At 48.3% G+C, this 15,886-nt stretch overlaps 2 protein-coding genes across 4 annotated transcripts in view; both read left to right on the top strand.

The window, feature by feature from the left end:
• LOC311581333 (uncharacterized protein) overlaps positions 1 to 11,969 on the top strand; it is a 28,209-nt gene extending 16,240 nt beyond the window's left edge. Inside the window, exons 5-8 of one of the 3 annotated variants that reach the window (XM_084753464.1) lie at positions 2,294 to 2,398; positions 3,134 to 3,311; positions 5,452 to 5,522; positions 11,916 to 11,969. In XM_084753464.1, the coding sequence (XP_084609590.1) occupies positions 2,294 to 2,398; positions 3,134 to 3,219 (191 nt within the window). In that variant the 3' untranslated portion in view covers positions 3,220 to 3,311; positions 5,452 to 5,522; positions 11,916 to 11,969. Of the gene's footprint in view, positions 1 to 2,293; positions 2,399 to 3,133; positions 3,312 to 5,451; positions 5,526 to 11,915 lie in introns of those variants that run through there. The other 2 variants (XR_014773747.1, XR_014773748.1) reach the window with 2 other exon arrangements.
• A 903-nt stretch (positions 11,970 to 12,872) lies between these two features.
• On the top strand, positions 12,873 to 15,572 carry PRSS35 (serine protease 35). Its single transcript, XM_084754253.1, has one exon. The coding sequence runs from the start codon at positions 12,881 to 12,883 to the stop codon at positions 14,123 to 14,125; it is 1,245 nt and encodes a 414-aa protein (XP_084610379.1). The 5' UTR covers positions 12,873 to 12,880; the 3' UTR covers positions 14,126 to 15,572.
• Positions 15,573 to 15,886: the final 314 nt, after the last annotated feature.

The following is a 15,886-nucleotide window of genomic DNA, read 5'->3' as shown; positions in this document are numbered from 1 at the left end:
CCATGTGCCATGGCGTAAAGTGCCCCTTATACAATAAATAAGTAAATAAACAGGACAGGGAGTCAATTGTTACTTGATAGCTTAGACCTGTGAGCTTATTTGACTCTCTGGCTGCTGTGATGATCAGAATGGACTGAGGTAGTTTCTTTTTCTTTTCCTTTTATTTTTTTTTTCTTTCTGTATGTGTGTAGGGGGGTGTGTGTGGAAGTGGGTCAGGGGTGTGGAGGTGGGTCTGGGGGTGTGGAGGTGGGTCTGGGGGTGAGGAGTTAGGTCTGGGGGTGTGGAGGTGGGTCTGGGGGTGTGGAGGTGGGTCTGGGGGTGTGGAGGTGGGTCTGGGGGTGTGGAGGTGGGTCTGGGGGTGTGGAGGTGGGTCTGGGGGTGAGGAGTTAGGTCTGGGGGTGTGGAGGTGGGTCTGGGGGTGTGGAGGTGGGTCTGGGGGTGTGGAGGTGGGTCTGGGGGTGTGGAGGTGGGTCTGGGGGTGTGGAGGTGGGTCTGGGGGTGAGGAGTTAGGTCTGGGGGTGTGGAGGTGGGTCTGGGGGTGTGGAGGTAGGTCTGGGGGTGTGGAGGTGGGTCTGGGGGTGTGGAGTTAGGTCTGGGGGTGTGGAGGTGGGTCTGGGGGTGTGGAGGTAGGTCTGGGGGTGTGGAGGTGGGTCTGGGGGTGTGGAGTTAGGTCTGAGGGTGTGGAGGTGGGTCTGGGGGTGAGGAGTTAGGTCTGGGGGTGTGGAGGTGGGTCTGGGGGTGTGGAGGTGGGTCTGGGGGTGTGGAGGTGGGTCTGGGGGTGTGGAGGTGGGTCTGGGGGTGTGGAGTTAGGTCTGGGGGTGTGGAGGTGGGTCTGGGGGTGAGGAGTTAGGTCTGGGGGTGTGGAGGTGGGTCTGGGGGTGTGGAGGTGGGTCTGGGGGTGTGGAGGTGGGTCTGGGGGTGTGGAGGTGGGTCTGGGGGTGTGGAGGTGGGTCTGGGGGTGAGGAGTTAGGTTTGGGGGTGTGGAGGTGGGTCTGGGGGTGTGGAGGTAGGTCTGGGGGTGTGGAGGTGGGTCTGGGGGTGTGGAGTTAGGTCTGGGGGTGTGGAGGTGGGTCTGGGGGTGTGGAGGTAGGTCTGGGGGTGTGGAGGTGGGTCTGGGGGTGTGGAGTTAGGTCTGAGGGTGAGGAGGTGGGTCTGGGGGTGAGGAGTTAGGTCTGGGGGTGTGGAGGTAGGTCTGGGGGTGAGGAGTTAGGTCTGGGGGTGTGGAGGTGGGTCTGGGGGTGTGGAGGTAGGTCTGGGGGTGAGGAGGTAGGTCTGGGGGTGTGGAGGTAGGTCTGGGGGTGAGGAGTTAGGTCTGGGGGTGTGGAGGTGGGTCTGGGGGTGTGGAGGTAGGTCTGGGGGTGAGGAGGTGGGTCTGGGGGTGTGGATGTGGGTCTGGGGGTGAGGAGTTAGGTCTGGGGGTGTGGAGGTGGGTCTGGGGGTGTGGAGGTAGGTCTGGGGGTGAGGAGGTAGGTCTGGGGGTGTGGAGGTGGGTTTGGGGGTGTGGAGTTAGGTCTGGGGGTGTGGAGGTGGGTCTGGGGGTGAGGAGTTAGGTCTGGGGGTGTGGAGGTAGGTCTGGGGGTGTGGAGGTGGGTCTGGGGGTGTGGAGTTAGGTCTGGGGGTGTGGAGGTGGGTCTGGGGGTGAGGAGTTAGGTCTGGGGGTGTGGAGGTGGGTCTGGGGGTGTGGAGGTAGGTCTGGGGGTGAGGAGGTGGGTCTGGGGGTGTGGATGTGGGTCTGGGGGTGAGGAGTTAGGTCTGGGGGTGTGGAGGTGGGTCTGGGGGTGTGGAGGTAGGTCTGGGGGTGAGGAGGTAGGTCTGGGGGTGTGGAGGTGGGTTTGGGGGTGTGGAGTTAGGTCTGGGGGTGTGGAGGTGGGTCTGGGGGTGAGGAGTTAGGTCTGGGGGTGTGGAGGTGGGTCTGGGGGTGTGGAGGTAGGTCTGGGGGTGAGGAGTTAGGTCTGGGGGTGTGGAGGTGGGTCTGGGGGTGTGGAGTTAGGTCTGGGGGTGTGGAGGTGGGTCTGGGGGTGTGGAGGTGGGTCTGGGGGTGTGGAGGTGGGTCTGGGGGTGTGGAGGTAGGTCTGGGGGTGTGGAGGTGGGTCTGGGGGTGTGGAGTTAGGTCTAGGGGTGTGGAGGTGGATCTGGGGGCTGGGGAGGTGCAGGATGTTGAGATGGGTCAGGGGGTGGTGTGTACACACTCCCTGAGGGTGAAACCTTGAGTCTTGGGTACGACTACACAAATGCCCCATATACTGAATTATATCCCTAATACGAGGACTCAGATTTTGTTCTCTTTCTCCAGACCAGCTTCCCAGTAAAAGTGAAATACAGAGCTTTCTCGTCAGTCTCCATTCCAGAGGAGTGCCTGTTCTGAGGAGACCACAAAAGAAGAGCAAAGAGAAAGAATGTGCTGAGAATTCTGTTGAAACTGGGCGGAGGAGGGGGGGGCACAAACCCCAGCCTAAGTAAAAGCTATGGAAGGGAACTCTGGGATGCTGCACAGGATGCTCCCTAGATGTCCCAGCATCCCAGCCTAGGCTCCTCACCCCCGCCAGTGGGTTTAGGCAGAGACTCTTGGGTTGGAGGCAACCTTGACTCCCTTGGTGCTGGTACTGATTAAGCTGTTTGAAGTGTTCATTCAGGAAAGCAAAGTCTGGATCGGGATTGGCTAGGGAGGGATAGACGGGGGTTTGTTTTGGGGGATTGCTGGGTACCAGTAGGAAGTGTACACAGGAAGTACACAAAAGGAGTATACACTTCTTTTACATGTTAGTATCTTCTTCAGATAACAATGATTTGGGTTTTTTGAGACAAGGTCTTGTGTAGACAGGCTGGCCTCAAAACTCCCTGTGAAGCTAAGGCTGGCCTTGAACTGGTGATCACCCTGACTCCACCTCCTAAGTACTAGGATTACAGGCGTGCACCACCACGCTGGCTGCTCCTCCTTCTCTGGCTTTTGTTACTTTGTTTTGAAAACATTAGTTAAACTAAGCCCCCTGGGAGCCTACTTTGTGAACCCACTTAGAGGTTTTCCCAGTGCTTAACCATCAGTGTGCAGCAGGGATGCAGGGGTGTGTATGCAGGATCCGCCCACCCCTCCCCTCCAAGTTGGCGTCATCGCCCCTTCCCCTCCCATCTCCAGCCACCCAGAGCAGCAGCCCCACTCTTGCCTGGTCCGGGCCTCCGGAAAGCTCCACTGAGAGTACCCTGCACTCTGCTGCCCACTAGGCTCCTGGCATCCTCCCTAGCCAGCCCCTACATCCACCCGGATCCTTTCTGGGCAGTGCCCCTGGGACGGGAGGACACAGCAAGCTTCGCAGGTAAGGATGAATTCCCCAGACAGGAGGGCACCCTAGAGCCTGGACCACTCCTGAGCCAGGCGGCGTCCCACAGGAGGCGCACAGAAAGGCACTAAAGAAGGGATCTGACTTAGGCTGTCTGTCTTCCGGGGATCAACCACCCTTCCTTTCTGAATGAGTACTGGCCACTGCAAGGTTAATTATCAGAGGAATGGTGTTTGCATTGGAATACAAACGGAATACTTTCTGCTTAAACAGTACCAGAGGGAACCCTCTTTATTTTTATGATTATTAACAGATGTCATTGGAAAAGGTGTAAAAACCTTTCCTGGAAAGAAATTTGTTTCTTTGCAAAGTTACTGTCAAAGTCTCTCTCTCTCTCTCTCTCTCTCTCTCATTCTTCCCCTGTCCCCCTCTCTTTCCTCTCCCCTCTGCCTGGCTAGCATGAACATCAGGAGACCCTTGGAACAAGGAGGTAAGATGAACTGGAAATCTAGGGCTTGCTTTAAAGTACCAGCTCCAGCCTAGCGTGGAGGCATACGCCTTTAATCCCAGAATTTGGGAGGCATAAGCAGGCAGACCGCTGTGAGTTCAATGCCAGCCTGGTCTACAAAGCGAGTCCAGGACAGCCAAAGCTACACAGAGAAACCCTGTATTGAAAAAAACCATACAAAATAAATAAATAAAGTGCCAGCTCCTCCAGGCAGGGGTTAGCGTATTTTTAAAACGTCCAAGCATTGAGAATTACCAAAGCTGAGTAATAGACAAATGGAGACTAAATTTCTCTCTCTCTCTCTCTCTCTCTCTCTCTCTCTCTCTCTCTCTCTGTGTGTGTGTGTGTGTGTGTGTGTGTGTGTGTGTGTGAGAGAGAGAGAGAGAGAGAGAGAGAGAGAGAGAGAGAGAGAGAGAGAGAAAGAGGGAGGGAGGGAGGGAGGGAGAGCAAGCTCGGGATTCTCTATAACAGACTTTTCACAAAGCTGCAGCAGCTCCGCAGCTCCACAGCTCCTCAGTCTGATTAACCTGACTCTTTTGCACTGTCTTACATTTGGAAAGTAGTTGCTTGGAGTAGCGAAATGGTTCAACACGTGAAATCATGAGGACCTGAGTTCAAACCCCCGCCCAGAACCCACATAAAGCCAGAGGAGGTAGAACACATCTGTAATTCCTAGCCTGGCATATGCCCACAGGTTACCCTCTGACCTCCACAGGCCATGCCTCCACTCACATAAGCCAAGGCACACACACATGCAGAAAGATGTTGCTTGGTAAAATAAGTCCCTCCCTCCTTGCCTTTATTAACTTTTCTGGCTTCTGAACTCCCACCCCCACCCCCTCTTATGCCTGAGTCCATTTGTGTCTACAGAGGATTATAAAAGTCATAACTTGCTGACTGGAGAATTGTGTTTAAGATCTGGTTTATGATTTAGAAGAGAGAATGTTAAAAATCCCAGCCAAGTAAGAGAGCCAGGCTAGAAAGTGCCAATCAAACGGTGTGTGGAATTTCATTTTAGAGAAGATTCTTCTTCCGTGCACATTTCCTTCCCACTTTTCTTACAGATATTTTCTCTATTGAATAGATTGCTTTTCTTCCTGTGCCCAATTCTCAAATATCCAGCAAATGCACTGCTTCTAACAGTAGGATTAGACTCAGGAATTCAGATGCTAAAGCTCTTTCACCTTAGACATTACGGATGGAAAATATGAGGTGGGGACATTAGAAAAGACCAACATCAAGGTAGCAGTTTACAAATCAGTATCTTATAATTTTAAAATTAACATTTAAAATTTCCTACAGGTGAAACTGATGTGCCATTAGTTAAAAACACCATGACTACCAAATATAATGCACTTATTAGCTATGGTTTGTGAAAATCCAACTTAAAAAATAGAGGATAGTCAAGAGCCATGCACAGTGCATTTTATACACCAGTGAATGCAAGAGCCAGCAGAGAACTCCCCTGGGGCTACCTTAGTCCTGTTCACCCTAAATGTGATTGACACATTTTATAAATTGAGATGTACATATCCTGGAAAAATATCAGAAAAAAAAAAAAGAAAAAGAAGGGAGGCAGTTTTAATTTTTATTGTGATGAGAAACAGAAGTTGTGGCTTACTGTAAAATAATCAACTGTGTAACTTTACCATCTCCCTTTCCCTCAAGGACTGCCAAACCTTTAAAGCAGACATTACTCTGTCTCCATTCCCGAAGCTGAACTTGAAAATAGTGCTATGGTATGTGATCTTTTGAATAGCAAATTGGCACATTGTCAATGGACTCTCTAACTGTTTATTCTCAGCATAGAGCTGGTGGAAAGCATATTCTTAGCAATGGATTATAAAGTATTTGGTAAACATATGGAAAGATTTGGCAGGTTCATGACTCTTTTCGTGTTGAAATGAATCACAGCCCATTGGGTGGACGGCTCCGCAGTGCTGTAGGCCATGGCGGGAGTGTGCTGGCACTAAAGCTGTTTTTTGGGAAAACACCTGCCAGAAATTTGTCTGGCTGTGGCCAGCGTGATCAGTCCTCAGTTCATCAGGATGGGCTCTGGACCCTGGAGGTGGGCTTTCAAAGGGTGATAGATTCCATATGTGACAACTATTTACTATATTGCGAACCAGTTGTGCCTCCCCCATCTTCCATGCATAAAGGGTAACCATGATGCACAGCTGATTACACGCAGCCCCCAGATTTGCTCTACATCTCCAGGCTTGCTTTGCCATCTAGTGGTGGCAGCATAGATAGTCAGCCAGGTCCTGCTTCCCAGGCTAGGGATGGGGCCTTCTGTGGGATTACTCAAGAGTCAACCACTTGTGTAGCTTGGCCATGAGAACAAGACTAGAGCCTAGGAACTCAAGAGCCTACTCCATAGCTGAGAAGGACCTGTAGGAGGTTATGGTGTGAAAATAAAAAAGCCAAAATGATACCCAGCACGGTTGACACTGCATTTGCTGAAAATAATTATCTGCACTGTTCAGATTCCCGTCCCTACTGATACTAGTCATTACTATCAGGACACTTTTAGAAAATTTTCCTTTTATATCTAAACTTGAACATCTGTTATGTTTTTTTATACATTTTATAAAAAATGTTTATATGATGTTTAGGGCCTATGAAATGATAGCCCCCCCAACACACACACACATCAGACTGCTTCCCACTACTTCCTAAACATCCAGAGAAGACACAGGTGTGTTCTGGTGTGTGTGTTGGGGACAGAGGCCAGTCCTGGATGTTGTTCCTCAGAAGCTATCGAAGTGTGTGTGTGTGTGTGTGTGTGTGTGTGTGTGTGTGTGTGTGTGTGTGTGACATATGATATGTTCCAGTGTCTGCAGAGGCTAGCAGAGAAAGTCTGATTTCTTGGAGCTGGAGTTACAGGCAGCTGTGAGCTGCCAGATATGGGGGATAGGACCGAACCCAGGGCTTTTGCAAGAGCAGCAAGTACTCTTAACCACTGAGCCAGCACTCCACCCAAGTGATTTTTTTTTTATCCCTCTCTCTCCCTCCCCTCCTCCTCCTCTCTTCCTCCTCCTCCTCTTCCTCCTCCTCCTCCTTCTTCTTTCTCTTTCTTTCTCTCTCTCTCTCTCTCTCTCTCTCTCTCTCTCTCTCTCTCTCTCTCTCTCTCTCCCTCTCTCCTTCTCTCCCTCTCCCTCCTGAGTTCTCTCCCTCTCTCTCTCTCCCTCTCCCTCCTGAGTGCTGAGAGTAAAGGTGAGTGCCACCATGCCTAGCCCAGGAGCTGTCTACCTAGATTTTTTGAGTGGGGTCTCTCCTTAGGTCTTCACCTCCCGCAGCACTCAGCTCACATGTGCATGTACCTGTACTCGGCTTTTTTTAGTGGGTGCTAGGAACTGAACTCAGATCCTTATGCTGGCATGGTTAAGCACTTTAACAAGAGCTATTTTCCAGGCCGTCTGTCTTCCCAATTTTGTTGTAGTAAATTACCCAAGCCTTACAAAGTTAAAAAAAAAAAAAATCACACAAAATGATTGATTGTTCTCACGTGCCTGGAGCTCAGAAGTCTGGAGATCACAGTGCTGTGTTCCTGTTAAGCTCTTTTGTTTGCTTACCCTTGGCTTCTTCAGGAGACCACCCACACCCTCATATGCCCAGGGCCCCCTCCCCGCCCCCCCCAACCCCGCGGCTTTGCAGCTTCTGCTTCCGGCTCCACAGCACTATCCTGCCTCCTCTTTATAAGTTCTCCCGACGGCAGTGGATTCACCTGGTCTCCAGGCTAACCCCCTCCTCATCTGCAAACCTTTAGCTTAGTCACAGACTCACCGCCCCCTTTACCATGTGAGCGAGACAGCCGCAGGTCCTCAGGCTGAGGCTGCCCCGCCACTTCAAAGTACAGAGCTTGCTTACCACGGGGAACGCACGGGGTGAGAGGTGTGGGAAATACGTTCTAAACACTGATCAAAGCTTCCCCCTTTGCTTTCATAGCCCCTCCCGCCCCCCCCCCCCCCACATGCACTCTGCTATGAATCCAAGCTGGAACAGGGGGTGCTTTCGCCTTTGCTTCCCAAGGGCTGAGATTACAGCTGTGCACTACAAGTTCTTTCCCGTTTTGACTTCAGGTGTTGGGCATCAATGATATTAACTGCTGCCATTGGCTGAGCGCCCCCTATGGGTGCGCACGGAGATACACATTTGTTCTGGTTTCTCTCAAAAATAATGTATGCCACTACCGTCCTTTAACACACAAGCATAAGTCACCTACTAATGCAAGCATAAATTGATGAGGTTGGCCTTCTTTGTCTTTGTTTTTCGAGACAGGTTTTCTCTGTGTAGACTTGGCTGTCCTGGGCTTGCTTTGTGGACTAGGCTGGCCTCGCATTCACAGTGATCCTCCTGCCTCTGCCTCCCTGAGTGCTTGGGTTACAGGTGTACACCACCACACCCAGCTTGACTTAGTTATAAAGTCCACTGTCTCTGTGGTTGTCAAAGCCCCATACTGTCCATCTTTGTTATGCCACTGCCCCTGTTATTTTCCTATCACTGTGACATGATAGACTTCTTATAGACATTTGCATTACTTGTAAATATCACCAGTCAGTGATATCTGTAAGTAATGTAGCGGCCTAGAATGAAGCCTCATACAGCCGCCATGATTCATCCCCGCATCTCGCCAGCATCAAGAGATGTACTCTCCAAAACACCGATTTTCTTGATACTTCTTTATGCTTTACTGCCACCAGTGATGCGCCTCTGCTTCTCCCGTGAGTGTCTCTTGGGTTTGCAGTTATTCAGAATGCAGGGGGCAGGCCACAGTGGCTCCCGGCGTGTCAGTCCTTAACCACACAGGTGAAGGATGAAAGCAAACGAGGAAACGAGGGAATGTCTTCACACTTAAGTGTGTGTATAAAACGAGTGGGTATTGAGAAGAGTGGGGGGTTAAAAAAAAAAAAACCAAGTTTTTTTCTTAAGTGGTTGTGCGTTCACTAGTGTGCACTGACGTACTTGGTAAGGTAACTTATAGTGTTTCTGGTCTGACTGAATAAGCCCTTACATTAAAAAAAAACACACACACACACAAACAAACCTTGATGGCCTACTGTAAGAAGAATATCCCGTGCTATGTTCATAAATGAGTCCAGTTTGCTCGCTCTGTATTAGGTAGTTAAAATCTAATCATACTTAAGTTGAATAGTGAGAAGGAAAAATACACTGCCAAGCCACAGATACTCGTGGGAATGTGCAAATAGGAAAACGTTCATTTGGCCATCCTTGAAGAAATGTAACAAAATCAAGGAAATTTGCAAGCGAACTGGAATCCATTAAGAAATAAAAGAATACATACAAGAGGTTCTTTAGGAACCATGTGTTTTGGGAGCCGAGCACACATGAAGCCCTGGGTTTGCTCCTTGGCACCTAATGAACCAAGTGTGCCCACACATTTTCTATGCTCCTATCACTCAGAAGGTGGAGGAAGGAGGAGCAGAGGTTCGAGGCCACTCCCCCTTAGTTTTGAGGCCCACCAGGGCTGCATGAGGCTCTGCCTCAAAAGAAGGAACCAATGTGTCCTTTAACCTTGGCCCATGGTTAATTTTAAAGTAGAACAAGACTTTGTAAGTAATGCATGCATGGCCTGTTTACCATGCTCTGAGCCGAGTGGTAATTCTTTGCACACAGGACCTCATTTAGTTCTACAATGGCATTATGAAATAGAGCTTTGCTATGGTTGCCGCTGTGCACGGGAGGAAGATGAAACCTAGACGGTTAATGCAGTTAATGCACTACCTAACTTCACATGCCTAGTAGGAGTAAAAGTGGACAATTCGTGACTTGAACATGTGCCCATTTTGTGGGTCTAGACACACAAATATTCTAAACAGTAACATCAATCCCCCACTTTTAAGAGCAACAGAAACTAAACTGTGTTAATAGTAAGTCGTCTCAGGGCTAGAGAGATGGCTCAGTGGTTAAGAGCACCACCTGAGTTCAATTCCCAGCACCCACATGGTGGCTCACAACCATCTATAATGTTGTCTGATGCCTTCTTCGGCAAATAAAGCACTCGTATACAATAAATAAAATAAGTAAATCTTTAAGAAAAAAATAGTAAGCCGTCTCTTGTAATGATGTGTGGCCATCTTGGTTAGAGAACTAGGTAAGTCAACTGGTGTGAGATTCCTTTCTGTTGACCTGTCTCCAGAATCCAACCTGAGATCAACTGTGCATATGCCTACTCACAGTGGCGGGCAACAAAGGCAATCTCACTTTTATTATTATTCAAATATGGATTTGGAAGCCACAATCCAAGCAAGCCTCTTGGAAATTGACAGCTTTCTGTCAAGGAAGGTGTGGGCACAGACATGGGAAAGAGCTGCCTTTTCAACGGGCACCATGTCTCCTAGCTTAGTGACTTAGGCTTTCTGAATGCTGGGGCATATGTAGTCCTATCTGCTGGACTGCGGGTTGCTTCCTCAATCAGAGCTATCATTTCCCTTGACATTTTACCATGAGGAAAACTTAGATTCCCCAAAAGGAAGTGTCCCTAGACATCTGTCCAATTTTAAATTACAGACCAAATTAGATGGGCTAACTAAAGCAAAGGCCCTCTTATTACTGTGATTTGGAGGTCACATTACAAGGCTCTGCCCTTGCTCATGGCTAAGGATAGACTTGGGCACAGCTTTTATTCCAGTGGGTGCACTGCAGAGATACTCCCAACAGGGCTGGGGAATGATGCCATCACATGATTCATGTGTTGGATGCAAGAAGGCAGTCACATGAGCCTACTGAGTTGGATGATTCAGATGCATAACACTATTTACATTATATAAGTATAAATAAGCCACGTTTCTTCTTTATTAAATCTAAACCATTTGATATTAGTGGTTGCTGACACGGTCAAAGAACAGAGTCAGAATTGAGTTTATTTTGTACCCAAAGATGAAGTAGAGGCTCTCTGGAGCCCAGCTAAGCTATCATCACTGGAAACACAGCCTTCGACGCCAGAGTCCTGGCTGCTTCAGCGCCACTGAGACTTCACTGAGTCTAGTGCATCTGGAAGTCTGCTTAAAACAGAGCTGTCTGAGAAACCCCACAGCCCTTCCATTGGAGCTTCTAATTCTTTTCCAATTTATTCATTTTGTTTTTGTGCATGAGTGTTTTGCCTGTATGTGTTCCTACTTGCATGCCTGGTAACTGAGAAAGTCAGAAAAGGGCATAGGATCCCCTGGAACTGGGGTTTTAGATTGCTGTGATCACCTTGTGGGTGCTGGGAATTCAACCTGGGTCCTCTGCAAGAGCAAGATCTTAACAGTCACACCATCTCTGTAGCCCTCTAGGAGACTCTAACAGGAGGTGTGAGGTAGGCTCTGATAATTATGTGTGTGTGTGTGTGTGTGTGTGTGTGTGTGTGTGTGTGTGTGTGTTGGCAAGGGGTAGAGAAAGATTTATTAGCTACAGTGGCCAAGAGCATTGGACTTGATTCCAAAGCAATGCATTCCTCAAACAAAAGAAGCATGGCTATTTTATTTGTGGATCCTGTAAATATTAATATTAGAAAATACTTAATTCAAGGGCAAATACATTACTGAGCAGTTTAACAGTTCAAGAAAGAGAGATGGAGCCAGGCACGGTGGCACGTGCCTGTAATCCCAGCACTCAGAGAGACAGCGACAGATGGATCTGTGTGAGTTTGAAGCCAGCTTGGTCTACAGAGTGAATACAGGGCAGCCAGGGCCACACAGAGAAACAGAGAGAGAGGGGGGGGGCAAAGACATGTTTTGTGGTGTGTTCAGTTTAAAGTCATGGAACACATGTTTGAAAGGTTAAAATGGCAGATAAGACATCTCCTGGGAACACTAAGCTTGCACCATAAAAAGAGCAGACAGCAACATCAGAAAACTTCCTTTCTTCTTGGGTTCTCGTATAGATGATTGCCAACAGGGAAGCTTACTTTTTCATTTCCCCCTCCTGTTCAGCCACTTTTTCTTTTCAAAAGATATTTTATTTCTAAATCTGTGTGTGCAAGCATGTGGGGGGGGGGCTATGTGCGTGTGAGTGCAGTGCCCATGGAGGCCAGGCCAAGCATGTCGGATTCTTCTTCAGCTGGAGTTTCAAGCAGTTGTGAGCTGCTTGGGGTATATGCTGGGAACTAAGCTTGGGTCCTCTTTAAGCATAGTGAGATCTCCTAATGGCTGAGCTGTCTCCTCAGTCTCCCTTGAAGAAAGAGAAAATCTGGAAGACAGTCTCCACCTTAGGTATCGATGGCACCAGAGTTACTTCTAAACTAATGCTCTCCTCCAACAAAGGCAACTTGGGTTCATTTAACAAGTCCTCAGGTACCACTACGTTGGCCCTCGGAACATTGGCTGATGTAAAGCACTTTTCTGGTGAGCAACCATGATGCTGACTCCCAAGACCATTATTGGCCTGTGGGAGGATGAAGGACAATTATCTAAGCACATCCACTGACTGGGAAATGCATGCCTACAAGGTCTGGCCGTGTTTGTTACCAAGTATGGTTTAGAAGTAAGTGACCAGTGTGATTGAAACTTTCAAAGAGTGTTGGCTGTGACCTTTGATTCCGATAATAGAGTTAGAAGTCAGTGTTAGAAAGAAGCCAGTAAATTATACTTTAATACAATTGAATTATCATAAACCTCCCTTTTAAGGTTGGCAGGGAGGCAAAGGGTACAGGAAGACTGATACTTGAGTTCAGTAAGTGGTGTGGTAAAATCTGTCTTGTCGGTTATCACCTAATATTGATATCCCATCTTGCTAATCCCCAACTAGCTGAACCGTTGTAAAAGTTAAAAGCCCTGGGAAAGTTAGCTGGGAAACAATTCCATAGGCTGGATGGGGAGGTATGGGCAGGGGAAGAGGGAGAGATGGGAGAAAGCTCGGTGAGAAGCAACGTACCGATTTTGGATGCCTGTTATGGGTCCACTTAGCAGCGTGTAGATCTAATGTCCACAAAGTCTAACTAAGGTGGGTGAAAACAAGGATTGTTCACGGTGTAGGTACACCGAGAATCTAACGCATAAACGAAGAGGTAAGTAACACTTGAAAACAAAGAGGCCATAAGACCACTCTTCCTTTTTTCTTTTTCTGTTTCTAGAGGACAAAATAGAGGAACAAGATGCAAAAGGTGTTATTTTGGTTGATAATTTTCATCCCTGGATGGGCCCTCTGCGATGGGTCTGAAGCGGAAACAGATCTTACGTGGCACTTGAGCAGAATTCCCCAGGTTGTGACTGAGAGGACTATCCAGCTTGCCAGCCCCACCTTCCAGGCGGATGCTGGCGTGGGCATGGCCACTGTGTGTGGCATCGAATGTCAGGAAGAGCTGCCGGCTCCCAGCCTCTCCCAGCTGGAAGACTCCCTTTCCTATGAGACGGTTTTTGAGAATGGCACCAGAACCTTAACCAGCGTGAAAATTCAAGGTCTGGTCCTGGAGCCCACTCAGAATAGCAGCATAAAAGGAGCACGGCCTAGGAGAAGGAGGCAGGTGTACGGCACGGACAGCAGATTTAGCATCTTAGACAAAAGGTTCTTGACCAATTTCCCTTTTAATACGGCCGTGAAGCTGTCCACCGGCTGCAGCGGTGCCCTCGTCTCCCCCAAGCACGTGCTCACCGCCGCTCACTGCGTCCACGACGGGAAGGACTATGTGAAAGGCAGTAAAAAGCTGAGGGTGGGAGTGCTGAAGATGAGAAACAAAGGAGGCCGCAAGAAACGCAGAGGGTCCAAGAGGAGCCGAAGAGAAGCACAGGGAGGTGGCCAAAGCCATAGTGGTCAGGAGCATCCTCAGGAGAGCGCCGCCCAAAGACAGGGAAAAGAATCCAGGCGGCGTCAGAGGGTCACCCAAGGGAGGCCTTCCTTCCAGTGGACCCGTGTCAAGAGCACCCACATTCCCAAAGGCTGGGCGAGGGGAGAGAGTGGGGAACCGGCCTTGGACTACGACTACGCGCTCCTGGAGCTGAAGCGAGCACACAAGCAGCAGCAGCACTTGGAGCTGGGAGTCAGCCCCACCATCACCAAGCTGCCCGGAGGAGGTCGGATCCATTTCTCTGGATTTGACAACGACAGGGAAGATCAGTTGGTGTATCGGTTTTGCAGTGTTTCCGAGGAATCCAACGACCTCCTGTACCAGTACTGTGATGCTGAGGCAGGCTCCACCGGCTCCGGGATCTACCTAAGGCTCAAAGAACCGGGCCAAAAAAACTGGAAGCGCAAGATTATCGCGGTCTACTCCGGCCACCAGTGGGTGGATGTGCACGGGGTTCAGAAGGATTACAACGTGGCTGTGCGCATCACTCCGCTCAAATACGCCCAGATTTGCCTCTGGATCCACGGAAACGCAGCCAACTGTGCTTACGGCTGAGAGGAAACTGAGGCGAGCTCACATGCACCCTGAATCCCAAAGAAAGCCAGCTCTCAATTGGAAGACCACTCACAGGCTACACCTGGACTTGGGCTATGAGTGGCATGCCAGCAATTTTTTACAGACTTCCTTGATCAAAATTAGGTTACTTTCGCACAGTTAAAATGTTTAGGTACAAATACTGAAACTAGATGGCATTTCAGTGACAAGCATATATTCTTTATGTGGTGGCTAAGTTTCGTTTGCGGGGGGTGGGGGTGGGGGAGGAAGCCGTTTGTTTACTTGTGCCTTTTTTTTTTTAAACCAGACTTTTAAAACGTCAAAGCAGAACTGTAACGTGACTTCTCCATGGGCTTGCTCTCATGAGTCCTAGTCTAAGAAGAACGTCGGAAGATTTAGTTATGTGCTCAACTTGAATGGAAACTACAAAGATTTACAGAAACACAATTAGAATAAGGGAAGACAAGGTTTAGTTTGCAGTGCCGTGAGAGTCAGCCATCCTATTCCTGCCCTCACTGTTTATATGCGCTTTCTCTTGGTACTGAGAAACTTATTTTAAGAACATGCAGATCAAAACATATAAAAAGCACACATCAAATGAACTAGTGATCTTTATAAACAAGACTATTAACTGTGGCTTTAAAACCCAGCATCAGCAGTGTCTGTCTACAAATTGGAAACATTTTGTCCTGTGCAATGAACCACATTTAGAGAGATATTGAAAACGGAGACACTTTAAGGTTTCAAGTTTTTATTTAATTTTCAAAATACAAAGTTTTCAAGGAACACAGAGAAGCCATTTCACAAGCTACGATCCCTTGCTGAAAGCCATGCCTTTTTTGTGTTGTGCTTTCTACTGTGTGTCAGGTGCTGTACTTTCAAGTGAGAAACTTTGACCCCCCACCCCCCACCCCCTGCGCTGTCCCCAATGCTGAGAAAACGGCTCTGACAGTGGTTCTCATTAGGGACCAAGGTGGCATCCTCGCTCTGCCGTTAAAGTAGCGTTAAGCAGTTAAGTGTATGCCACCCTAGAGCAAAATGCAGAGCAGGCACTCAGGACAGGCACTCATGAACAGACAAGTACATGGAGAATGGCCACACAATGGGCTTAGGTCAGGGAATACGCTTAAGTGGTTTTCATGATATAATCTAAAATTTAGTAATCAAGGGCCCAATCTTTGTCTATTTTTTCTGGCAATTTCTAAGGCTACATATTTTTTCTTCCATGACACAGTTCTTTTTTTTTTTTCTTCTGGATGTGTCCTAATGAAGACTACAAATTAAGAAATAATACTGTTGTTTCCTATTTTTGTTTTCGGTTATATTCCTGATTAGTATCTTCATCTGGGTTGTCATAGTGATTTTGTAAATGGTGCTCAAAATATTTGTCAGTCTTTAAAATTTGACTTGTTACAAATAATTCAATAACATTAAAACATAAAATGTATGACCTGCTGTGTTTGCATACATGCTGCAAAGGTTTTTTTTTTTTTTTTAGGAAATACTCAGTTAACTATCATTCAACTAAAATGTATTGTCTTCAATGCTCAGCTCCCCGAGAGGCATTTAATCATGGCTTCCAGTAGAAGAGGAACACATACTGACAAGCCGGTCCGTTTTCTTTGCGGTGGGGTGACAGGTATACAGTCTCTGTAATAGTTAATCTTCCTCTCATGGTGATCAAACACCCAACAAAAGCAACTTAAGGAAAGAATGGCTTGGTTTTGTTTTCTGTTTTTCTTGCATCTGTGGCTTTACCAA

This window comes from Acomys minous (genome assembly GCF_964271855.1).
Source record: "Acomys minous genome assembly, chromosome: 13".
In the NCBI taxonomy this organism is placed as follows: Eukaryota; Metazoa; Chordata; class Mammalia; order Rodentia; family Muridae; genus Acomys; species Acomys minous.
Note: the sequence above shows the minus strand (reverse complement) of the source record. Positions and strands in the feature narration are given on the sequence as shown.

Excerpts from the sequence above, each read along its gene's own strand:
- PRSS35 (XM_084754253.1), top strand. The coding sequence starts at position 12,881 with ATGCAAAAGGTGTTATTTTGGTTGATAATTTTCATCCCTGGATGGGCC.